The sequence below is a fragment of the Cnephaeus nilssonii genome (assembly GCF_951640355.1).
Source record: "Cnephaeus nilssonii genome assembly, chromosome: 6".
NCBI classification, from domain to species: domain Eukaryota; kingdom Metazoa; phylum Chordata; class Mammalia; order Chiroptera; family Vespertilionidae; genus Cnephaeus; species Cnephaeus nilssonii.
The window spans coordinates 1,206,070-1,230,938 of record NC_137077.1 but is presented as its reverse complement, the minus strand read 5'-3'; the positions used below and the strand labels follow the sequence as shown (position 1 = coordinate 1,230,938).

The 24,869-nt window shown below is 59.0% G+C and overlaps 3 protein-coding genes across 9 annotated transcripts in view; 1 reads left to right on the top strand and 2 right to left on the bottom strand.

Moving 5' to 3' along the window:
- The window catches only part of PPARA (peroxisome proliferator activated receptor alpha), a 69,900-nt gene extending 46,207 nt beyond the window's left edge, over nt 1-23,693 (top strand). The window contains exon 7 of the mRNA XM_079774522.1: nt 22,713-23,693. Within this exon, the coding sequence (XP_079630648.1) occupies nt 22,713-22,723 (11 nt within the window). The 3' untranslated portion in view covers nt 22,724-23,693. The remainder of the gene's footprint in view (nt 1-22,712) is intronic.
- Nucleotides 4,025-9,577, bottom strand: CDPF1 (cysteine rich DPF motif domain containing 1). Of its 2 annotated transcripts, none has more exons than XM_079775247.1 (4): nt 9,540-9,577; nt 6,832-6,944; nt 6,130-6,245; nt 4,025-4,928 (listed from the first exon to the last, which is right to left on the bottom strand). In XM_079775247.1, the coding sequence occupies exons 2-4, from the start codon at nt 6,942-6,944 to the stop codon at nt 4,711-4,713; spliced, it is 447 nt and encodes a 148-aa protein (XP_079631373.1). In that variant the 5' UTR covers nt 9,540-9,577; the 3' UTR covers nt 4,025-4,710. The 2 variants fall into 2 exon arrangements, with proteins under 2 accessions (XP_079631373.1, XP_079631374.1); XM_079775248.1 differs by having other exon boundaries at nt 6,134-6,245.
- PKDREJ (polycystin family receptor for egg jelly) overlaps nt 9,703-24,869 on the bottom strand; it is a 16,230-nt gene continuing 1,063 nt past the window's right edge. Inside the window, exons 1-2 of one of the 6 annotated variants that reach the window (XM_079774510.1) lie at nt 23,701-24,289; nt 9,703-20,626 (exon numbers count right to left, since the gene is read on the bottom strand). In XM_079774510.1, the coding sequence (XP_079630636.1) occupies nt 12,625-19,446 (6,822 nt within the window). In that variant the 5' untranslated portion in view covers nt 19,447-20,626; nt 23,701-24,289 and the 3' untranslated portion in view covers nt 9,703-12,624. Of the gene's footprint in view, nt 20,627-23,700; nt 24,290-24,869 lie in introns of those variants that run through there. The other 5 variants (XM_079774509.1, XM_079774511.1, XM_079774512.1 and 2 more) reach the window with 5 other exon arrangements.

Here is a 24,869-nt window from a genome sequence, read left to right as displayed (position 1 = left end):
GGCGGAGGGCGCTGGTCCTCCGGGCCGCGTCCCTGGTGCAGCTACAGAGGCGGCTGCCCGTGGCCTCGGCTCGGAGGCACTCGGCGTGGCTCACGTAGCTGACGGAGACAGTGGCGCGTTCCCATCCGTGTTCGTAACAGCCTCACTCCGGCCTCTCAGACCTCACGGGTCCGCGCACCCCGTTCCCGGCGCTGACCAGCTCGGCGTCCTGCGGCATTTCACGCAGCGCTCGTGGAGGCAGCAGGCGTGCTTGCTGTGACTCACCCGCCTGCACAGAGGACAACCCGCGCAGCCTAGAAGGTTCCAGAAGCTGCCAACCAGAGTGTGAAGCCGCCTCCTCTGGGGGATGCCCCCCAGGACCCCGCCAGCAAGTCTGTTCAGCCTGCGCCTTCACGGCCTTGACTTGCCACCGCAGGGTGCCGGCCTCGGCCACAGGGTCACCGGCCGCCTGGGTCCCATGCCGAGGCCACGAAGGGCCGCCGGGCTCCCGAGACCGGCCTCCCCTCCTCCCAACTGTGGCAGCTCCGGCTCGGCCGCCCGGTCCTCTCCGCCCACCCCGCACCCCCTGGCATCTCTGGTTGGGGGTCCCACCCGCGGGTTCTGCACCTTGTGGGTGGGGCCCTGTGGGTGCTGCGACAGTGACTGCCGGGCCGGTCCTTCCTCCCGCCCCGCTCTCCGGATCCCCGAGACCTTCCCCGGCGGGTGTGCGGATGCGCAAGTCATGCCGGGGAGCCCCGAGCGCGCCCCCTATTCGACGGGGCCCTTGCTTTGCACTTCAGGGCCCAGGACGGCTTGGCCGGAGCTGCCGCGCTGCTTACGGGGCGTCGGAGCCCGAGGCACAGGCCCCCGTTGGCTGTGAGACAGAAGTAACCAGAGCCACCGCAACTCAGCTACCTCAACCGAGAGTCTGCAGGCGCTGCTCAGCCACGGTGCTCGAACCCCTGCGGCCCGACCTGCTGATGGGGCACAAGGCTGCAGCCCCCCCCCCCCCCCCCCCGGCACACACAGAGACGGAGGGTTACCTGTGGTTTAAGGAGCTCGTTGGAAGGGAGCATCAAAGACGCGCCCAGAAGCTGCTGTCGCAGTGAGGCTGAGCAGGAGGGGACGGGGCTGGAGAAGCAGGAAGGCCGGCCCGCGACACCCACGGAGGCCACCCGCAGCGCCGCCTGCCGCAGCCACGCAGAAGCCTGGGCGCGGGGCTCCTGCTGGGGCACCGCACAGACGCCTCCACCCCAGCCTCGCTCAGACGGCCTCCCCCGGGTCTGCCCTGTCTCACCTGCGCCTCCCTCTCACTTTGCAAACCAGCGACACTGGGCACACGGGCCCAGCAGCGGCGGAGGCCAGCGGCGTTTTTGGCCTTTGCCCGTGGTCCCCGCCCCTGGAAGGTCCCAGGAGCTCCTGTCTAAATGTGGGTCCATTGTTTCAACCAGCGAGGCCAGCACGCCCGGCTGAAACGGACTTGGCCAGTGGCCGGGCCTTCGGTCGGGGGCTTCCAGGGACCAGGGGAGCCAGCCCCCTTCCAATACCTCTCATCCCGCGTGGCCTTCCCCAGCGCACCCCACCAGGAAGGCGGCAGGCGCCGGCAGCTCCTGGCGTGGGCTGACTCGGGCTCCCCGGGGTGACCCCGTGGCCTTCGGACGGCCCTGCAGCAGGAGGCCCTAAGGACAGGCCGCCGGGGTGCTGGGAGGGGAGCAGGTGCCGGCGGTGACCAGCAGCGGCTCGGGCTGGCCAAGGGCTCTGAGGCTGGAGTCGGCGCTCTCCTCTCTCCAAGTCCAGGGCGTTTCCCAGGGGGGTCCTCGGAGGGACCTGCTCAGAAAGAGCGAAGCTCTGTGTTTCTGCTGAGGTTTATATGTGAATATTTTAAGTGCCATTTTAATCGAATTCAAGAAAATGGTCACCGAGCCCGCCTGTGGAGCGGAGCAGGAGACAAAGGCAGTGCATTTGGCCTGAATCAGGCGCTGTATTTCCCTGGAGCGACAATCTAACAACTAAAACGTGACATTGGAAGTTGTTTTTTTAAGAAAAAAAGACTTCTTGGTCTAGTTTTAATAATTCTGTCATGCTTTCCATTACGCTATTTTGGTGGAATGCAGCCATTTCTTAAACTTTACTTCAGTAGAGTGGGCTGCAGGCATATTAAAAATTAAAAACAAAAACAAAAAAGCCCACCGAGAGCAGGCGTGAGGCCGCCCAGCCCGACGCCGTCTCCCGTCTGGAGGGGGCTAGCCCCTGCCACGTGCTTCTCAAAATTTCAGCACGAGACACAGGAAGTATCACCTCTTACTCCTCCGAGCACCCCGAGCAAGGGGGTGGCACACCACATAGCGCGGCCCAGCTGAGATGCAGCTGCGTCCGTGGGAGTCCGCACCCCGGTCCGGGGCACTCGGTGCCTGCAGCACCTGGTAACACCGGGGACGTCGCTGGCCCTGGTGTGAGATGCATCGCCTGCAGAACACCGAGCAACATCCGTGTCTTACATCAGGGACAGCAAAGTCAGACCTGGGTCTGGTTCTGTCTTTGTTTCTTTCTCTCTCTCTCTCCCTCCCTCCCTCCTTCCTCTCTCTCTAGTTTGAGTCAAATGTGAGAAGGCTCCATGTTTTCCTCCGGCCTCCTCTCTGACCCACCCCCGCCCTACCACCCCTGGTCACCCTGCACTACAGTGTCCGCCTCCCGGGACAGGAGGAGCCGGGGGAGGGGCCTCGACTCGGCCCTGAAGACAGTGACTGACCCACCTTTTCAAGGTAAAACCACTCACTTTGCGGAAATGTCTTCTCTTTGCAAAAGCACAGCTGGTGTACGCCTCTTTCAGGCCTAAACCAGAATGCACCTCAGGACAGACGCCCGCCACGCCGCACTGGGCCCTGCTCGGTCCGACAGCAGTATTGGTGACCACGCGTCCCTGCCTTCCCTACACCGTCCGTGACGAGAACCATGTCCACAGCTGTGTCCTCAATACTGTGATTTGAGTTTTTTAAAAATCCTAATATAAGTATTTTACTAACTTACAATCATGTGTCTAATAAGAAACGTCCGGGCTTTTCGGAATCAGTGTTAATGGACGCATCCTCTTCCTAGCCTGGCTCGGGGCCTCCTGGGAACAGGAGCCGAAGCGTCAGGACCCAGACAGACCCGCACGCACACGCCCCGAGCCACGCACGGCTCAAGTCTGCGTGAGTCTCCCCTGCCGCACGGCACGCCTCGCCCCGGGCGCGACGCCACCCGTTCCCAGCCGGGGCTCGCCGGGCCGGGACTCCGCAGGGAGCTCGGGCTGAGGGTTGTTACCAAAGAACGGCGCCCCCGCCCGTGACCTGGTGGAACCTGCACCGGCTGGTTGCCTGGCAGCCTCAGGTGACCCAGCCCGAAGCAGGAAGCAGGAGCCGCAGGCCAGGAGCCTCCCACCCGTGTGCCCCGGCTCTTGGCAGAGTCCCCCTGGGCGTGCACCTGTCCCGCCCGGGGCCCAGTCAGGACGCAGATTCCCACAGCCGCTCCGGCGCAGACCCCACGTCCACCCACGGGTGCTCGCTCTCTGGCCTGGGTGGGCCCAGGGCCGCGGGCAGCCGGGTGCGGGGAGCAGCCGAGGGCGCAGGGCATCCTGCTCGTCGCGCCACCTGATCGTGGGGCCAGGCAACTAGGAAACGGCTAAAAAATAACTAATTTTTCAAAACCTTGGGTCTTACTCATTTTCCCACTAGGAAATTGAACTGGTCGTATCTATTGATTTAGATCCTGAATTTGTGGTAACTTACGTATTTGGAATGTCCTACTGTAAGACTGATGAATGTAAAGAGTTAATTTCAGGGTACCATTTTGCCTTAATGGTTTTAAAAAATAAACTATTTTTAAAAATTACTTGTTGCGTTGAGTGATGCTGTGAGACGAGGTGTTGGGTTTGAAACCAAACCCCGGCAGTGCAGCCTGCCCCCCGCCGGCCCGGCCCCTCACCGGTGTCACTGGGACAGAGTGCAGGACGCGTCTGGGACGGCGTGGCCCTGAGCAGGGCGTCCATTTGCGTAAAATGGCGTGAAGCAGGGAAAGCTTCTAAAAGCGTGGGCATCGGAGAATAAGACCCGGCGCACGGACCGATGGCAGGGCTCTTTATTCACACTTCTCCCCCGCGGGCTGTGGACGGTGGCCCCGCAGCAGCTGTAAGATGAGGCAGGGAGCAGCAGACAGGAGGTGAGCTCCGCACACAGCACCCGCGGCTGGGGCTCGGCCTCCGCAGGCCCCGAGCCGGAGTTCGCTGGGAGAGAGGCAGTCAGGCAGGCAGGGCGGAGGCGCGGGCCGAGGGAAGGGAGCCGAGGGGCTGGGGCCAGAACCAGAGCCAGAGGGAGCAGACGAGGCTGGGAGCACACACACCCCGCCCCGGAGGACTGCACACCGGGACAGCTGGGCGGCAGCGGCCGTGGCCCCGCACGGCTGTGTTCAGGGCCCAGCAGAGCAGCGTGGCGCGTGGAGACAACCCCCGGAGCCGATCCATCGTGGGAAGGACGCAGGGCCCTCCAGCCCAGCCATGTGGAGCGGGACACAGCCCGGAGGACCCGCAGCGGGTGGGCCCCCAGCCCCTCGAGAGCCTGGGCGCCTCCTGGCTCCTGCCCGCGCCCAGCACTGAGCAAGCCCTGGAGTCCAGGCGGGGTTCCCAGGTGCCTCCTCTGGGCGGCTCCATCCCTGGAGCTCCAGCCGCTGCTTCAGAACAAGGCCACACGGTGGCTCTCAGCTCAGCACCCGACTCAGGCCCCCACGCCGGCTCAGGCCCCCACGCCGGCTCAGGCCCCCACGCCGGCTCAGGCCTGCGAGCTGGGCTGGCCGGCCGGCCTCCTCGATGGGACCTTCCTTTTCTCCAGGTCTTGCCGGATCTCCTGCGGGAAGGCCTGGATGTTCTTCCGGACACAAGGGAGGCAGAACCGCTTGGAGTAGAACAGACTGCATTCCTGGAGGAGGAGGGCGGGCTGAGGGCCAGCGGCACGGGCGCAGGCGGGCAGGGGCTGGGCGGGCCCAGGATGCACCGGCAGCTGAGAGGAGGTGGGGAGGGTGCAGCTGGAGCCAGAACAGCAAGAAGGAGACCCAAGGGGGTGGCCCAGGGAAAAAAGAAATGGGGGGGGGGGCAGGGGTTTTCACACGTGGGAACCCACGAGACTCAGCGGAGGCCCCGTGGCAGTGGCCTTGTGCCTCTGAGGGACCGGGAGGCTGACTTTCAACACAGGTGACCCGCCCCCAGGCAGGACGCTCAGGGCCCCTCGGGCAGGCTCACTCGGATTACAGGGCCACACTCAGCTCCACCCCCACCACGCTGTCTTGGGTTCTCAAACACTAGGCTCAGCCGTGCTGGGCACTGGCCCGCAGCCTCTGGGACCCCGGCTCCCCACCTATAAAATGGGCGCAGTCCTGCTCCTCCGGACTAGGTCTGGGGAGAGGGACTGAGGGAGCCCCGTGGTAAGGCAGCCCCCGAGCACGGGCTGGCACACAGATGCTCGGGAGAGCACGGGCCCTTCGCTGCGGGCCCCCAAGGACCACCAGAAAGAAGGTCCCCGTCCCGCGGAGGGGGCGGGCCTGTTAGGGGCCACGGGGTGGTGCAGGACCTCCCAGAAGCTACTTGTACCCCTCGGACCCCACAGAGACCCGGACTGTGCCCTCTGCGTGTCTTCTGCCCTGTGCTGGCTGAGGGACCACCCACAGTGAGGTAGACCAGCCAAAACCGGTTTGGCTCGGTAGATAGAGCGTCGGCCTGCGGACTGAAAGGTCCCAGGTTCGATTCCGGTCAAGGGCATGTACCTTGGTTGCGGGCACATCCCCAGTAGGAGGTGTGCAGGAGGCAGCTGGTCGATGTTTCTCTCTCATCAATGTTTCTAGCTTTCTATCCCTCTCCCTTCCTCTCTGTAAAAATTCAATAAAATATATTTAAAAAAAAAAAAAAAGAAACAAAGTGAGGTAGACCAGCTGGCCTCTGAGAACCACCCTGGGCCCCTGGTGACTGAGGCTCGGGGACCCTGTGGAGAGGAAAGCTGGTGCGCACACCGCCCTTGGGAAAGGCTCACGGCTGCCTCTCCCAGGCCCGCGTGTGGGGTCCCAGCCCGGGGCGGGGGTGGGGGGTAGGGGTGGGGGGGAGGAGGGGAGGCAGTGGCGCTGGCTTACCCACCGGGCCCACACACACCAGCCGGCCGCAGACACTGCACCTGGAGCCCAGGACCAGGAACCTGTCCTTGTCGGGGGCGAAGGGGTCCTTCATGACGTAGCTCTCCTCCAGGAGGCTGTGGGACAGGGAGGGATGCCGCGTGGGATCTGATGGAAGCTCAGCGGGGGCGGGGCTGGCCCCTGCTCGGGGCTCTGGAACCACTGCGGGGGGGCCTCCACCCTCTCAGCCGACAGAGGGGCCCTGCCTGCCTCACAGGACGGAGCCGGGGCCACGAGGCCTCCCTCCCAGCCCTCTAAGCCCTGCCCTCACCCCAGGGTGATGCCCATCCCCAAACTGCCTGCTTCCACGCAGGGAAAACCAGGTGCATCGCACCTGTGTAGAGTGCGGCCTCACACCGCACACCAGGAGGGAGACCCCAGGGGTTCCGGGACGACACCCCTGCCCCGGCCAGCAGGGGAACCCCGCCCGCAGGAAGGAGCCTCGCCCTGCCCCTTGTCCTGTGGGAGGAACACAGTGGTCCACTCCCCCATGATGTGGCGTTGGATGAAGGACAACTTGAAGGTCAAGAATCAAGCGCTGGGACCCACTGGCTCTCCTCCAGGCCGTCGGGGCCGATGACAGGAAGCTGGTCCTCGGCACTCACTCCCGCCAGCGCGCGAGCTGTGTGTGCGGGACGCCTGGGCCCGGACACGGATACTCACACGACAGACTGGGTGTTGGGGGGCTTCTGCCCCACATAGCCGTATGGAGCTGCCAAGGCGCACAGCTGGCACTCAAACACACCCGGGGGACGGTGCTCGGCCTCGCACGCCATCTGCAAGATCAAGGTGGGGGCCCCCACCTTCAGAACCAAAACTCCCCACACCTCCGAGCCCTGGCCGCATGCCGCTCCCGGAGAAGACGGAGGGTGCCCCTCAGACCAGGAGCCTCAAGTTCAAAGTCCGAGACCTCCTCAAGGTCACACATTGTTTCCAAGTGCAGGTGAGACACTGACCAGGAGAGATTCTGTGCTGAGCCACACATAAGCCTCAGACAATAAAGAACAATTGAAATTGCAGAGTACGTTCTCCAACCCCAATTAAAACCTTAACAAAAAGATACCCTGAAAACCTCCAAATACTGGGAAATTAAACAATATAATTCTAACTGAATCATAGTTCCAAGAGGGAAATTAGAAAATATTTTGACTAAACGAAAACTGAAATACAGCATATCAAGATATGCAGCTTAGACAGTGCTCGCAGGGAAATTCACTGGTTTGAATGTTTAAATTGGGAAAGAAGGTTTAAAATCAACCATCTAAGTTTCTACTTTAAGAAGCTAGAAAAAAACTAAACCCAACGTAAATCAAAGAAGAAAATAATAAAGGACAGAAATCAAACATATAGAAAGTGATAAACAATAGGGGGGAAATCAGTACAACCAAAACTGGTTATTTCAAAACATCAGTAAAGTTGATAAGCTCTAACTAGACTGATCAAGAAAAAATGGGAAGATGCAAATTACCACAATCAGGAATAAGAGAGGGGACATCCCTAAGACTACAGACATTAAAAGGAAAATAAGGGGATATTGTGAACAACTTTTTACCAAATAAATTTGACAATTTAGCTGACATGGACAGATTTCTTGGGGGGAAAAAACACCAAACTACCAATTATCAAAAGTGACTCAAATAGACACAGAAAACCGGAATAGCTCTCTATCTATTCAGAAATTTCATAATTTAAAATTTTCCTAAAAACTGAAATAACCTCCCCCAACCCCAAAAAATATCATGCCAAAATGGCTTAACCTCAAATTGTTAAACATTTAAAGGAGAAATAGTACCAACATATAGAAGCTATTTCAGAATGCAAAGAAAGAAACAGCTTTTCAGTGATTTTATGAGGCCAGTATTACATGGCCACCAAAACTGCCTGGATTACCTTCACACCGTTAACCAGACAAAGCCATTGCACAAAAACTACAGCCCAATAGCCTTCATGAGCCCAGATACAAAAATATTTAGCAAAATATTAGCAAACCGAATTCAATGACAGATAGGAAGCCTAATGCATCATGCCTGAGTGGATTCAATTCCACTAGACTCGAGGAATGCAAGGTTGGTTTAACGTCCGGAAGCCAACGAATGGAGCTTTTGACAGTAACAGAAAAGAAACCAGTTCTCATCATTTCAAAAGATGTACAAAAAAAAACAGGATACATCATTTCAACAGCATGACAAAATTCAACAGGATTTTACAAAATTCAAGACTCAGAGTGGTGCATCCAACCCAAGGGGCTCCCCTCCTGACTACAGAATAAACTCCCTTCATTGACAGTGGAGACCCCTTTAAGACGGGCATTATCTTCTCCCCTCACTGCCCCGCACACACCAGGCTCACTTACTAACCTTCGGCTATCCCTGTGGTTTCTCCCAGCCGTGCCTCTGCTCTTGCTATTCCCTCCACCTACAAGGCTCCCCCACATCTGCCTATGGGGTTTCCCTCTGGCTGCCTTGAAGATATTTTGTCTTTGGCTTTCAGCAGTTTGGAAAAAGAATTAAATATAAATATAAATATAAATATATATATATATATATATATACACACATATATATATAATTTTTTCTTTTAAAGTGTTTCATCCTGCTTGTACTCCTTTAAGCAGTCCTTGGCCTGTGTTTTGATAACTTCCATTATTTTTGGAAATGTCTTAACCATGGTAGCCCCATTCTTTCTCCCTCTTCTTCTGTTGGGATTCCAAGTGCAAATGTAAGGTGTCCCCCCCAAAATGTATACACACACTTTGAAGCATTATCAGGGCGGTGTTTATTAAGATACATTTCCTTTGCAAAAGGGAGCTATCAGCTGTCAGCGTGTGTACATTTGTTGGGTCCCCGTATGTTGGGCTGCTCGCTATGCCCCACGTGCTTGCACCGCTCCTCGGGGCCTGTGCTTTCACTCCCTTCACGGCTTCCGCGTGGGGGTGTCTGTGGGTCTAGAATCGAGTTCACTCATTTTTTATTCCTTGGCCGTGCTGACCTGGGCCACCACCCTTCGGCGTGCCTCTCCAGGCCTTCTTCCTCTCTGCTGCTGCTTATTCCTAACCTTCCCATCGGACTCCTCCTCGTAGTCCCCTAAAGTGCCCCCTCGATGTCCGGGGGCCCCGCACCTCCAGGACCGGCCTCGGGGCTCTGAGCCCCCGGGCTCCGCAGCCCGCCGAGCCCCCGGGCTCCGCAGCCCGCCGTCACCCGGTGGCCTTCCCCTAGTCCTCCGTCCCGTCCCTGGCGCCGCGGGGCAGCGACTCCGACCACTGGCACTCGGAACCCCGCGGACCGCCACCGAGGCGCCGAGATGGGCCGGCGAGCATCCTGCGCTGGGCAGGACCGCACGCCCCCGCCACGCCGCCCGGCTGCTCCACTCACCTCCGCCGCCTCCCGCGGCCCCCGCCCACAGCGCCTGCGCGGCCCCGCCCCTAACTGCCCATAGCGCCTGCGCGGCCCCGCCCCAGCCCCGCCCCCGCTCTATGACCGCCCACAGCGCGTGCGCTGTTCCTCTCCCGGGCGCATGCGCAGCGCGGGAGGGCGCTTGGGTCGGACTTCCGCTCCCGCCCTGTCCTCTCGGTGCCTTGCTTGTGGGGGCTGCCTGGCCTTCCTGCGGCCCGGGGGCGCCTCCCGGGCCTGCTGTCTGGCTGCTCTAAGGTTCTCGGCTTCTTCCTGAGTTTGCACCGGGTTCTGCGGAGCCGAGGCCGCTGGTGCGCGGCTGGCACATAACCTGCCTGCGCGGAGGTCCACCGCCGCTTCCCTCGCGCCCGAGGCTGGAGCGGCCTGGTCTTGGCGCCCCAGCTTCCTGCACCCAGCCCGCCCCGGAGCCCCTGGGCCGCAGGCAGGGCCGCGTGTGCCCCGCAAGGCAGCTGAGAAGATGGGTCCTGCCCGAGCCTGTTGTTACCGGGGACCTTCATGAAGCCGGGTGCGCTTGCGCCCTGTCACCGTGCTCCCCCGAAACCCTCAAGTGGCCTGCGGAGCCCGTGGTGATCTGGGCCCCTCCCTCCTTCAGCTTCCGGGCCAGGCCTGGCCCCGTGCGCCACCAGCTTCCGAAGGTTCTCCTGGCTCCCAGGCCCCGCCTACCCCCAGCCTCAGACAGGCTCCCCTGACCCTGCGGCCGCACCCCCCACCTCACTCCTGGCCTCTAGTCCTGCGAGGCGCCAAGTTAGACCGCCTCTCCTGACTCATTCTAGTTTGTCGCTAGTTCTTATTACTTCACTTGGGAGGAACTTCACTCTGCTGAGTAGCAACTTGAATTGTCCATAAAGTCCTTAAAGCTTTAGGTTTAGAATTGAACCATGACTATTGGGCACGCACACCCACACTCACCCTGACTGGGACAGCGGAGACAGGCCCGGTCACCTACATGCACATTTTAGGCTCAGGGGGACACTGGAGAACCCCACCCAGCCCTGGAGAACACACACTCCGCAGACAGGGGCCCCCGCCGGGATTGACTTTTTTTCTTCTCATCAATGTTACAACAAAATGACGTTGGGCAGCACAATGTTATTTGAGGACCTACTGTGTTGTTGCCAGCGGATAAAGGGCCTTTAGCGTTGCATAGTTTCTAAGTAAGTGTCTAACAGTGTGACATACAGAAGCTGGCCTTAAAGCAAGTCTTCGTCATTAACACAAGATGAAGGGCAGCCTCCACTCCCTGAGCCACAGGGAGCTCTCTGCATAGACTTGTTCAGAGGGGGCTGGACTGAGAGTATTTGTCTTGTTTTCCTGTGCGATGCAGACTTGGGAAGGCGTTGGTTTAGAACTGTGGGCAACTTGTTCTGGAACATACCTACCCTCTTCCCGGAAATATGATGAGAAAAAGGGAGTCCCAAAAGACTCTTAGAAATTGTTGCAAGTCCTGTGAAAATGGCCTTCCAAGTTTTCATTTGTGTCCCTTGTCACCTTGTTTCCCTGATAACGCTGTAATCCCACGTCTGTTTCTCAAGGACAGGAAGTGCTGGTCCGGGCTCTACCCGGTCAGGGCCCCGCTGCTCCGCTCTGCAGGGTGTGGCACAGGCCCCCCACTGCCGGACTTGCCTGGAGACCTCACAGCACCTATGGCCGCCGTCCTGGAACTCACTCAGACCACGTGCTGGGACCGGCCCCGTTCCTGGACCCCAAGGACTCCCCAGCAGGGCTGTCGGCTTGGGCCTGTGTTTGTGACCCCGTAACTCCCTCTCCTCCTGCACAGCTCCGAGTCCCCGAGACACTATGCTGACCTGGGCGGGAGGGCCCTCCCACCCCTGGGGCTGTCTTCCTGGGAAGGGAGGCCAACGAGTGAGCCCCTGAGGCCCCCAGAGCCCGGAGAGAGGCCTTTAGTCTCGGAAGCCTCTCAGAGGGGCTGGCCCTGCGCGGCCCCCTCACCTGGGGCCGAACCCTCATCCTGCAGTTCAGTGGGCAAGTGCATCTCAGAGAGCGAAGCTGGCCCCCATCAGTAGAGTCGTTTGCCCCTCCCCCTTGGTTACTCTGTCTTCAAAGTAAAGGTGGTGAAGAGAGGAGCTGAGAGCTGACTGCAAACATGCCCGGCAGGCAGAAGCAGTGGGCAGTGTGAACCCCGTGGCCTCCCCAAAGGGCACTTAGAAAATCCAGATCTGACCTTCTGACCCTGACCGTGTGAGTGGCTGTGGTGGGGCCACCAAACCTCTCGGTTTCTCACCTGGCGGAGAAGACCGCAGCCGCCTTCCAGGGCAGGAGCCCCCACGCCTCCCGGAAGCCACACCTCATTCTGATGCAGGATCTGCACAAGGAACGCGCTCCTGAGGGAAATGCAGCCGCTGCCAGCCCGTCCTCTGAAACCAACCACATCTTTATTGTTCACTAACCACCCTCCGGGCCGTAGACAGCAGAAGGCCCGGACCTTGGTGTACACACCGCCACGTCCAAGCAGCACAGCGCCGCCGTCAGAGTGAGCCCACACACGCCCCTTGTTGTCTAATGAAAACTCGTCTCCTGGCCCGAAAATACCAGTTTTACATCTTTGGTTTGAAGGAGCCTTAGGGAGTAGGTGGGAAGCTTCAGACTTCTGACCACCCTCATCCCTGCACCCCCAACTCGGCGCCTCCAGAACTCCCCACAGGCCCCTCCGGCCCTGGCCCAGCTGGAAAGTGGGGGCTGCAGGGGACAAGGGTCAGGGGAGCTCTGATCTGTGAAAGAACTCGCAGTGAGGTGTGTGTGTGTGTGGGGGGGGATCTTTAGCTCCCTCCCCAAACTGCTATGGGCTCCAAAGACCCTCAGTGCCCCAAAGGGAGCTCATCCCGGGGTGTCTGGCAGCCCCCCACCCCTCTCCCCTGCCTGCGTGCTATACTCCCTCCTGTCATGTTCCTAAAAGGGGCGGCCGAGAGTGGGAACCCTAGCAAATGTAGGGGTGTGCGTCGTGCAGGACACGGGCCGACAGCGTGACGGAGCCTCTAAACTGAACGTTGGGTGGGAGAGGCCGCCTGCAGCCCTGGCAGCCGTCCGGTCACACCACCAGGTACACCATCTTCCTCTCGTTGATGTTCCTGGTCTTCAGCCCCAGGTAGTGGCGGCTGCGCTTCTCCGGCTTCCCGTACAGCATGTCCACGAAGAGCTCCTGCTCGCCCGGGGCCGCGGGCCGGGAGGGCAGGAAGCCGAACCCCGTCCTGAGCTTGCCGCACAGGTAGGCTATGGCTTCCGCCTCGACCGAGAGCTCCTCGTACACGGGCTGCCTCAGGGCCCTGTAGGCAGACAGGATCACAGCCGTGAACAAGTTGATCAGTACGCAGATCAGCAGCAGCACAAACGCCGCGAGGAGCAGGGCCCCGAGGGCCCTGTTGCTGGAAAATTCCGTGTCCCGGAGAGCTGCGGTGCAGTAGGAGAAGACTGTCTGCGTGGCGTGGACCAAGCTGCTGTAGCCCCATTCATGCTGACCGAACACCAGGTGGCCAAAAGCCACGAACAGAAAGAAATACACGCACACCAGGAGCGCCGCGTGGCAGATGCCGGGCAGGGCCGCCTGGACGACCCTCTCAGCCAGGCGCACGTGGTAGAAGCACCGGAGATACCTGAGGGTCCCCAGAACGGTCAGAAACAGCAGGAGGCCCAACACGACCCCCAGGGCGCGATCCACCTGCGAAACGGCGTGGAAGGGAATGAAGTCCACGGGGTTCGATGCGTAGAACTGAATGATGCCAGCGGCCAGGAAGTATTTCCTGAGAAACAGCACAATCAGCACGGCGAGGGTGCACGTGAGCGCCAAGCTGAACAAGTGGTTCGCACTGGCCAGGTAGGAGGCCCCCTTCTGCGTGATGATGTAGCCCTCGTACACGACGTAGGCCACGAAAAACACGAGAATGGCCACGTACAGGTAGATCTCCGCCGACGTCTCTCTGTTCAGATCAGCCAGGGAGAAGGAGTGCACGGAGACGCTCGTGTTCACGACTCCTAGCGGAGAGACCTCGAACAGGACGGCAGCGCTGCAGAGCAGCCCCGCATCTGGGTTCAGGGTGGTCAGCTCCAGGATCACAGCCCACGTCTTTTCGTCCAGCCAGCGGCCGCTCTGGAGGCCCCTGAGCCTCAGCGTGGAGTTAAACCGCTGCTGGTCTGGGAAAAAATAGAAAACATACCCCCCCGAGCCATAGGTATGCAGAAGTCCGTCAGAGTAGTACACCCAGCGCTTCTCCGGAGGCTTGTAGGTGAACCCGTTGGTGTTCCTGTCTGCCTCCCGCTTGTCCACTTTCCTCCAGAAGCCGGGGTGGTCAGTGGTGTCCTCCGGGTCGGCCCCGAATGTGGGATGGCAGCGAACCTCTCCTTCGATGCTGTTGGGCGGAAAGTGCTGGGCCGGCCGACAGGCCGTGGGGCCAGGCGTGGCCCTCACCTGCCTCATCAGTGGGAGGCCGAGGATCCTGGAGGAGCTGTCGGGAAGAAAGGTTGGGTGGCGGTCGTTGTGGAACAAAGGCAACAGCACGCTGTCGAGCCACGGGTAGAGGTCGTCCAGCTCGGTGACGGCAGCAAGACCCGCAGAGAAGCGGCTGCGGATGAACTGGTTGTAGCGGAAGCTGTCCGGGCGGCGGAGGAGGGCGACGAGGCCCAGCAGGAGGGCCAGCAAGAGGCAGTGAGTGAGAAAGCGGCCCAGGAAGAGCAGGGCTCTCCGCTTGGTCTCCCGCTTCCTTCGGAAGATGCCCACTTCGTCCGGCGTGAGGGGCTGGTACATCCTGCCGCCCCGGAGGCGGGACACGTCCCGGTGCCGCTGGCGCATCTCCTGGGGCCGCAGCCGGAGGTCCTGCAGCTGGATCTCCGTGTAGCGATAGTTGCTGACCCAGGGGAGGTTTTTGCAGTACTTGGGCCTGTTGGTTTGCATGCCTGTCAAGAGGATGATTTTCGCCGGCTGCACCAGGAAAACGGACTGGCAGAAGGAACAGAACGAAGCGAAGAGCCACTCAATCGACTTGTCATAGCCGTAGGTGAGGCCGTAAAACACAATGAAGAACGAGGACACCCCCGACGTGGCGAAAACCAAGAACCACGCGATCCACTTGCACCACTGAGGCAGCGTGGTCCTGGGCTTCGTGGGCGGCGGCGGAGTGGATGGCGCCTGGGGACCATTGTCCACATTTTCAGTGTTGGCGTTGGCGTTGGCGTTGGCCTTTGGGCGCAGGGGGGGTGGGCCCGGTGGGCCCTTGCTTTCTTCTTTCTTGAGTGGGTGCCCTGCCTTGGAGGTCCTCTGGGGAAGAGACTTCGGGCGTCCCTTACGCCTCCTGGAGCGGGACTGCTGGGCCTTGTGGGCGGGGGCCTCCTGGGAGCGCGCCTCTTGGGAGCGCGCCTCGGCGGCCGTCTCCTGGGCGTGCCACCTCTCCAGCCGCTCCTCCCAGTGGCCGCTCGCCTCCACCACCTCGGGGTGCTCTTGAGGTGCCACCTCGTCCAGGGTGGCCTGCGGTCTCCTCTGGGAGTAGACGAACAGCCCCGTGATGATGACCTGCACCGGGAGGGTGATCATGACGCTCTCCAGGCCGATGACCATCGATCTGATGTATCGGCTCCCTTGGGAACCGGGTTTCTCCTCCGTGTCCAGGTTGAAGAACATGATGTTGCACAAGAGGGTGGACAGCAGCATGGCCAGGCAGCAGGACAGCCGCTGCAGCCGATTGAAGCCGCGGGCGATGACGCTGGCAAACATGGAGAACCACATGTGATTCCTCCCCAGCTTGTCCGTCGCATCGATGAGCAGGAAGTCCATTCTCCGCAGGGGCGTATTGGGGTCGGTGACGGGAAACGTTCTGTCCAAAGAGGTCTCGATAGAAAGCCACTCGCGACACATGAACAGCCAGATGTGCCTGCTGAACAGGTTCTCCACTTTGATGCGACTCAAGTACCAGCCGGGGGCGTGGCCCTCGTTGTTGTGCCACACGCGGATGGACTGGATGTCCCCCAAGTCCCTGCTGGTCGTCAGGAGGAAAGTGTGGACGCTGCCCCGGTAGAGAGTTTTAAACTGGGGGTGACTTAAACAATGCACATCGCTGGTGCTCTGTGTCCCCCTAAGTTGGACAAAGACATTGGCCCTGGTCCCGGACCCACAGCGGCTTCCTGTGAAAACAGTGACGAGGTAGCACATGTTGTCGTAAGGGTCGTTGTCGGGGAGGACGATGGCGTGGTCCCGAAGAAACTGGTCCGTTTCGTCTCTGTGCAAGGCCCAGAAAGCGAGGACGATGTACGTGACCAGGATGAAAAGGACGACAAAGAGGGTCACGGGGTTGTGGGTGACATTCTTGATGACCTCCAACCGGAGGTCCACAGGGTTCGGGGGCACGATCACCTTGGCTGTCAGGTAGCGGAAGCGCAGGGGGACGTTGGCCAGCTGCCGCCGGGCCCTCCTGGCCTTCCCGCAGACACAGTGCACTCGGTCCCAGGTGGTCTTCTCCCCGAGGACACAGATGTCTTCTCTCCAGTCGCTCTGGGTCCCGTTCATGTCCAGGCAGCGGGCACTGAAGAGAGAAATCCTCACCAGCTTGTCACTGGGCTGCATGACAAAATGAGGTGCCTTCAAAGCCACGATGATGACACACTCAGGCGACTGGCCCCGCTGAGCTATGACCTGCAGCAGGGACAGCGGGAGACAAACCAGGCGGGCCACGCTCACGGCACAGGCCGGGTCAAACAGGCCACTCTGGTTGGCGATGGGAGGGATATCGTGGGGCACCAGGAAGGTGGCGACCAAGGCGGCGGGGGTGATCTGCCCGCCGGCGTACACCAGCACGGTGAACGGCACGGTCACCTCCGTCACGATGTGAACCAGCAGCTCCCGCACCGCGCGGCTGTCCACCTGGAAGCGGAACGCCCCTGTCGTCTTCCTGGAGGACTCGTCCGCGTTCTCAGGCTCCTGGTCGGGGCCCACCGTGAGGTTGAAGGCCGCAGAGCTCAAGTTCCTCCTACTGATGTACACGTCCACCACGTCGGGGGTGACCTCCAGCTCGTCTCCATTGGCCATGGTTCCCGTCAATCGGAATCCAACCACATCTGCCGAAAGGCTCTCCTGATAATTTAACCAAGGGAAGGGGTCATCTGCAAACTCACAGAACACCATGGAGACCGGAGCATTGGCAGGCAAACGGGGAATGCTGCTCACATTGAGTGTTGGCTGAAGACAATTTCGACAGTCTCTCTCGTCGCCCAGGATGTTGTTGGAAACGGCCCACTTTTCCAGTTTGCCGACGTACATGGTAAAGCTGGCGCTGCTCATCACCGTGGTCCCGTCATCCGGCACTTTGCCGGCCAGCACCGTCTCTGCCAGAGATTGTATGACACGGAAAGGGTTGACAAAAATCACATGAGGATCAGTCATTTTAAGGATATTCGACACGATTGTTAATATCCCGGTGCTCATGATTTCTATTTGTTCAGAGTGCAAGTCTTGACCTCTCTGTTGATGCTGCCGGAAGGCTTGATTTGCCTGCCAAACCCTCTCCGTGGCAGATTTCCGAGCAACTTGAGGAAATTCAGACGTCCTCTGGGTTACTTTGGCAAGAGCCGTGACCACCTGGTTAATGTCCATCAGAGTGTTTGTGGAGAGGAGGGAAGACTGACTGACCAGGTGTTCCCGGAGCACGGCTTTGTCCGCGTGCAGGGCTGGTTCGGGTTTCATGCTGTTCAGAACGGAGGCCACTACGTACATTAAGTAACCTGCGGGCAAAAACTCCTGCTTTTGAAGCAAAGTAGAGATCTCTGAATCTTGCCCCATGCTGAAATTGACTAACTGGTTCAGTATGGCCTGGGGTGAGGCCTGGCCAGTAGGAGCCTGTACGGTGGCGTACAGAGTCACCTGAGAAAAAGCGTCCAGAGCGTCATACACCTGCACAAAGATCTTCATGGCGTACTGACTGTCCTCCCCACCGACAGGGAGGAAGGAAGGGGGGCACGTGGGATCGTTGCCCACATACAGGATGGGCCCCAAGGTGTTCACTTTTAAAGAACTGATTTTGCCAAAACCATCGTACAAATCAGACACTATCATTTTATATACCAGAGGGATGTTCTGGTCCTTAAAATCATTACACTGGACAACAAACTTAGTAAAAAATGCAATCCCACTAGTTGGATTAATTTTGCAATCTCCGATTTGAGGGCCATAGTTAACAATAAAGGAATGCCTGAGGGTCAAGTTCACTCCACCCCAAGTTTCTAGACCTAAAGCAATCCAAAACTGAGCTTCAGAAAAATTCCTAAAAGCAAAAGCTTTTATAGACAAAGAATCGCTGTCCCTCCCCGTTGAAGTTTGGCCCAACCAATCAAATGGGACCTCATCCCCGGCAGCCCGCAGGATGGACCACTTGTACACGTCCCGGCTTCCGGCACAATTGGGACAATTTAGAAACAAAGAGAACCGATCTGACAGAACCAAAATCCTGCCACAGTTTTCAACACACGAAATACTTGCTGTCGGTGCTGGTGCTTGGAGCACGTGGACACTTTTATCAGCATACGCAGTCCTCCTGGTCTTCTGTATCACCATTCTGAAAAAATATGCCTGGCCTCCTCGGAGTGTCTCTGGGGAAATTGTCAGGACGGGGTCCGAGGCCCAGGTCAGCTTGAGATCCACCTGCTTCGGGAGACAGACTTCCTTGCTGATCACGTTTATCTTGTCTCCGTTGTAGTTCTTTGCGTTTGTGGTGCAGTACCAGGAGAACTGGACCCCCTCTAACGGGTCGTCCACATCTGGGTCCGAGGACGTCGATCCATTCAGAACCAGCTGGTCTGTGAACTTCATTGTCATGTTGGCATCCCCAAGAAGAACCGCCCGCAGGAAGTCACCAAGGACAGAGACGTAGACGCTATCTGAGCCTTTGACGGTAGTCACTTGTGGTAAGGAAGCGACCAGGCTCACTGAGAAATTGAACACATACACCCCCAAAGCTAACTTCCTCTTGGGGATGTGCATGAGCGTTGGATCATTCCCTATCTGGAGGTCCGGCACCACCAAAGGTTTCGACCAGTCCGGCTGGTGGCGGAGAGAGGGCACGGAGTAGATCCTCCATAGAAACTGAGGGTTCTGAGCCGACGGGCAGTTGTACTGAGCGGTGGCATTTAAGGAGATGTCCATCCCCCTGGTGAACAGCACGATGGGAAGGCCCGGCTTCCTGTTGATCTGCACCTTCGTGACAACGCAGGTGTCCTGCCTCGACAGCTGACAGGACACCGACAGCTCCCCCGCTTGCCAACTGCTGGAGTTGACTTCTGTTGGGCACCTGGTCTGGGCCACGAAGCCCGCGTAGGGGTGAAGGCCACTGGAGCGGGGGGTGACCCTGGAGGCTGAGGAGGCATCCGTGGGGCTGACCAGCCCGAGGTGCAAGGTCCGTTCCAGAGGCCCGAGCAGGCGGCGAAGGGGGGTGAGCCACTGCAGGGAGAGCTGGCCCCGGGGGGGCGCCAACAGGTGCCGGTCCATGTGGGTGGGCGCTGCGCGGCGGGCACGGAGCGCGCGGAGCAGGGCGCGCACGTGGAGGCAGTGCCAGCGCGGCCACCACGCGGGGCCGCGGGCGAAGCAGGGGCCGCGGCCACTACCACTCAGGACGCCGCCGCCGCGGAGGGCCCGGCGTGGCCGCAGGCTGAGGCGAGCATGGCCGCCAAGGCCCAGGGCGCGGGGGGCGACGGAGCGCAGCGTGGCCGCCTCTCCGGGAGCCGGGAGGCGGGGCCGGGCCGGCGGGGAGTCGCCTGGGGCCGCGGCAGGCGCTCCAGGAACCGGGGTGGGGGCGCCGCGAGTGGCGGGGGGCGGAGGGAGGCAGCCGCAGCGCAGGCCCAGGCCCAGGAGCAGGAGGAGCGCCGGCGCCGGCCGCATGGTCTGCGGGACCTGGAGGCGGCGGAGGCGGAGGCGGAGGCGCAGGCGCAGGCGAGGCCAGGGGTGCGCCAACGGCCAAGCGCGGGCCGCGGGGTCACGGGGCCGCGGGGTCACAGGTGGGGAGGGGGCGGCTGCAGCAGCCAAGGATCAGGGCCTGCTTGTGGGATGAATGTGGCCTCGTGTCTTGACCCCCTGAGATGGCCCCTTGGCGGCACTCCCACTGCCAGGAAAACGGGGGACAGTGGGGACCAGGGACTGTGCGCGCCTGCGCGCCCAAGGAGGGCGGACTTTGGGTTTCTTACTTCGCTTTTCTTTTTCAATGTTTTACTTTTTATTGACTTCAGAGAGGAAGGGAAAGAGAAGAGAGAGACAGAAACATCAGTGATGAGAGAGAATCATTGATCGGCTGCCTCCTGCACGCCCCCCACTGGGGATGAAGCCCACAACCGGGGCCTGTGCCCTTGACCTGAATCGAACCTGGACCCTTTGGTCCACAGGCGGATGCTCTATCCACCGAGCCACACCAGCCGGGCTTTCTTCTACTTTCTTCGTGTGAAAGCCCGAGTCTTTCATTCCAGATCTCTCCTCTTGCGACTACAAGTGTTTGCTGCTCTGAGTTTCTTCCGAACACTGCTCCCCGCCTCCGCAGGTGTTGTCTTTTATCGTTCACTTAAAAGTATCTTTAACGTCCCCTGTTTGGGTCTGACCCGTGAATTAAAAGTGCGCTGTTTAATTTCCACTCATTTGGAGTTTCTGTGAAACGTTTGGTCATTGGTTTCTGTTGTGGTCAGAGAGGATATTCTGTGGAATGTGTCATTCCTTGACGTTCATGGAGGCTTGCTGGAGAGCCCGGGGTGGGGTCTGTCCGGCTCTATGTTCCGTGTGCACGTGAGTGTGTGTGTTCTGCTGTTGCTGGGAGTGGGTGTTCCGGAAACGCCAGGGCGAGCCGAGCGCCTGTATGAGCGCCGTCTTCCTGGGCTTCCATGTCATTCTGTCAGGTGCTGAGGCGATGCTGGTCCCTCCTCTCGGCACTGGGCAATGATCCGTCCCGCGTCACGCACTGGGAGCTGGGTTCGTTAGGGCACACACATTGGCGGTCATGCTTCCTGATGAACCGCCCTCTTATCATTAGGAAACGTCTCTATTGCTGGTAATGATCCTTGTCTGAAGTCCATCTTACCTGATATTAAAGTAGTCACGTAACATGTCAATTATGCTTGAATAAAACGGGGTGGGTGGGGCGGGATGAAATAAAATAGCCACACGGGCTCTCTTACACGTACTGTCTATATGACAAATCTTTTTTTAAAAAATATATTTTATTGATTTTTTACAGAAAGGAAGGGAGAGGGATAGAGAGCTAGAAACATCGATGAGAGAAACATCGACCAGCTGCCTCTTGCACACCCCCTACCGGGGATGTGCCCACAACCAAGGTACATGCCCTTGACTGGTATCGAACCTGGGACCTTTCAGTCTGCAGACCAACGCTCTATCCACTGAGCCAAACCGGTTTCGGCTATATGACAAATCTTTTTAAATTAATTTCGTCTTCATATTTAAAGCGTTTTTTGGTAGGCAATATTTAAGAGGGTTGGTTTTGTTTTATCTGCTCAATCTATCTCTGCCTTTTAATTGAAATATTTAAACCATCAACATTTAATGTAATTATTGAAATGTTTAGATTTAGGCCTACCCCTTTATTATTTGTTTTTTTATTATGCCCTCTTTTTTCTTTCCTTCCTCATTAACTAATTAAGCATCAGTTCCTCCACATATATTTCTCGAGTATCCTATCTAATAAAAGAGTAATATGCAAATTGATGGTGCCTCCCCTGCATCCACAAGCCACGCCCACCAGCCAATTAGGAGCGGGTATGCAAATTAACCCAACCAAGATGGCTGCAGCCACGGAGCTGCAGCAAGCAGGAGGCTTGGGTTTTCCCAGCAATGGAGGAAGCCAAGCTTCTCTGCTGCCCTGGCCAGCCCAGGCCTCTGCTTAAGGCTACAAAAGTTTCAATTATAGAAGATAAATAAATCCCAACAAAAATGGTGGCAGCCACAGAGCTGGAGAGAGCAGGAGGCTTGGGTTGCCCCCAGCGATAGAGGAAGCCATGTTTCTGCAGCCCTGGCTGGCCTGCCTTGGCCTCCACTTAAGGCTACAAAATTTCAATTATAGAAGATAAATAAATCCCAGATACCAGGGCCTCAGCTTGGGTCACCGGGGGGCATAGCCTGCCTGCAAACCACCACAGGCCCCTCACCCAGGCCGCCCCATGCCCCAACCCCCACCCTGATCTGGGAAACCCTTCAGGGACAAACCAGCTGGCCCCCACCCGTGCACCAGGTCTCTATTCTAACTAATAAAAGGGTAATATGTAAATTGACCATCACTCCAACACACAAAGATGGCTACCCCCATGTGGTCAAAGATCCTGCCCCCATGTGGACACAAGATGGCCACCACAAGATGGCCATCAGGGGAGGGCAGTTGGGAGGGACCAGGCCTGCAAGGGAGGGCAGTTGGGGGCGACCAGGCCTGCAGGGAAGGGCAGTTGGGGGGGACCCAGGCCTGCAGGGGAGGGCAGTTAGGGGTGACCAGGCCTGCAGGGGAGGGCAGTAAGGGGCAATCAGGCTGGCAGGGGAGCAGTTAGGCATCAATCAGGCTGGCAGGGGAGTGGTTAGGGGGTGATCAGGCTGGCAGGCAGAAGCGGTTAGGGGCAATCAGGAAGGCAAGCAGGCAAGCAGTTGGGAGCCAGCAGTCCTACCTGGATCGGGCCTAAACGGGCAGTCAGACATCCCTTGAGGGGTCCCAGATTGGAGAGGGTGCAGGCTGGCCTGAGGGACACCCCCCCCCCGCCCCCGTGCACGAATTTTGTGCACCGGGCCTCTAGTCTATTATATGCAGGCATTTTTCTAGGCATCAGCCCTATTCCCAGTTCTCAAGGGGCTTCCATTACGACGGGGGTGAGAGACAACCAAAAATAACCAGGGCTTGTGCGGCTGACTTCAGGTGTGGTCAGCGGTGTGAAGGAAATAAAGCAGTCCAAGGGAGAAGGATTGGGGACAAGACAGGGGAGTCAGGGAAGGCCTCTTGGAGGAGGTGCCCTCGGAGCCAGCAGGTCTGCACGAAACGAGGGGAAAAGCCTCACAAAGAGACACTAGCAGAGGGACCAGTAAGTGCACAGGCAGGGAGGCGAAAGCGAGAAGTTCATGGTACGTTGGCTGTCTCCCCACCCAGCTCTGACCTTTGCCCCTCTCCCCAGGCCACCTCTGAGCCCGCCGGTGGGAGTGAAAGAGGCACCTGTGTGGAGGCTGTGGCCGGGCTGCAGCTGAGCTCACCGAGGGCGAGGGCGCACTGGGCTCCTCGGAGGGCCCTTTACCGCCCCCGCCCCCAACTGCCAGCCTCTCGCCTGGACCCTCCCTTAGGCAGGGTCTCCCCTGACCGACACCCTTCAGCCCAGGTGTGTGGACTTTGTTAACGAGCCCCCCACTCTTCCAGGTGCCGCTCTTGAGTAAAGGCCTGTTCCGGGCCCCCCTTCCCCATCCCCCCACCCTGACAAGCCCGCACCGGGCCGGCGGGAGGGATGCGGACTCCCTGTGCTCTGACCAGCTGGGCGTGGCCTTCCCAGCACTCAGCTCAGAGCTGCCCCAGCCAATGGCACCAGCTTCCGGGCCTCCAGGAAGGTCCCGCCACCTGCAAGGGGTGGGGTTGGGGGAGGGGGACACACCACATCACATTGGGGGTTTCCGAGGACACGCTCCCACCCACCTCCACCCTGGAGAGGGTGCAGGGCAAGGCTCACCCACAGGCCCTTAAGGGTGACCCAGCCGCCGCTGCCCGCCCCCTCAGTGCTGTCCTTGGCCTTGGGGCCTCCTGGTCGTGCCGGGGTGCCTGCCAGAGCCTCGGGGCCTGGTTATTTCACTTGTACCAGCCAGACCTTCTCCAACGTGGGCACCAGGTTCCAGTGGACTTGGGGGGGGGGGGCAGGGAGGCACTCACCTGGGGTGCAAAATTTAAGGGGGGGGGGCAACCAGAACCTCAGCAATCAAAGACAAATCTTAGTTTTCAGTGAGGTGAAGTTCACAGAAAATTAACCATTTTAAAGCGTACAATTCAGGGGCATTTAGCACACCCACAGTTCTGGGCACCTGTCACCACTAGGGGTTCTGAAACCGGTCCCCATGGCTGGCGCCCCCCTCCCCCGCCCCGCTCCTGCCTCCCCCGCCCTCAGCCACCCATCTGCTTTCTACCTGTGGCTGTGCCTGCTCCGGGCAGTCCCTGCGAGTGGACCCCACAGTGTGGCCTTCAGTGCCCGGACTCCCTCACCTTGGCATGCTTTGGGGGTCCATCCAGGTTGTAGCACGCGGCAGTACTTCACCCCTTGTTATGGCTGAGTAACACCCCTCACCTGCTGGCTGCCACACTTGTCTGTCCGTGGACATGGGGTGTCCCCACCTGGTGGGAATGGGGACTCCTGCTGGGGTGCACCGGGGTGGGCACGGGTCTGTCTAAGTTTTCAGCCCCTTTGGGGATGTACCTGCGGGGGGACTTGGGGACCTTCTGGGTCATTCTTTCCTTTTGGAGGAATCACCTGTTTTTCCCAGCAGCTGCTCCCCTCCCGATCCCACCAGCCGGGCATGAAGGTTTCAGTTTCTCCACGTCCTTGCCAACACCTTATTTCCTTTTTCTTTCTAGTCAGCCTACCGGATGTGAAGTGGCATTTCACTGTGGTTTTGATTTGCATTTCCCTGTTGACTAATAATGTTGAGCATTTTTTTAAATCTTCCCCTGAGGATATGTTTCCATTGATTTTACAGAGAGAGGCAGGGAGAGGGAGGGGGATGGAGAGGGGAAGGGGGAGGGAGAAGGAGAGGGAGGGGGAGGGGGAGGGGGAGAGGGAGAGAAACATCAGTGGGTTGCCTGCCGTGCGCACCCTGACCAGGGATGGAACCTGCAACCTGGGTGTGTGCCCTGAGCAGGAAGCAAACCCGAGACCTTTCCATGTCCAGACTCTGCTCCAAGCCACTGGGCCCCGCCGGCCAGGCCGGATGGGCATCTTTTCAGGGTTCATGGGCCATTTCTATGTTTTCTTTGGCGAGTGTCTCCTCACATTCTTTGCTTAATTTCAAGCCGGGAAGTTTGCGTTTGCGGTTGAGCGGTGAGAACTCCCCCGGTGTTGGGGGGGGGGGGGCTCTCGGCCAGGCTGTGATTGGCGGGAATTCTCCGTGTCCCACGGCTGCTTCACTCTCTGGATGCTGTCCCTGATGCAGGAAGGTTTTTCTCATTTTGGTGAAATCCAACTTTTCTGTTTCCTTTTGTTGCTTGTCCTTTGGTGTCGTATCTAAGAAACCATTGTCCCATCCGACGACACGAGGGGTTACCCCTCGGTTTCCTCCTAAGAGTTCTATGATTTCATCTC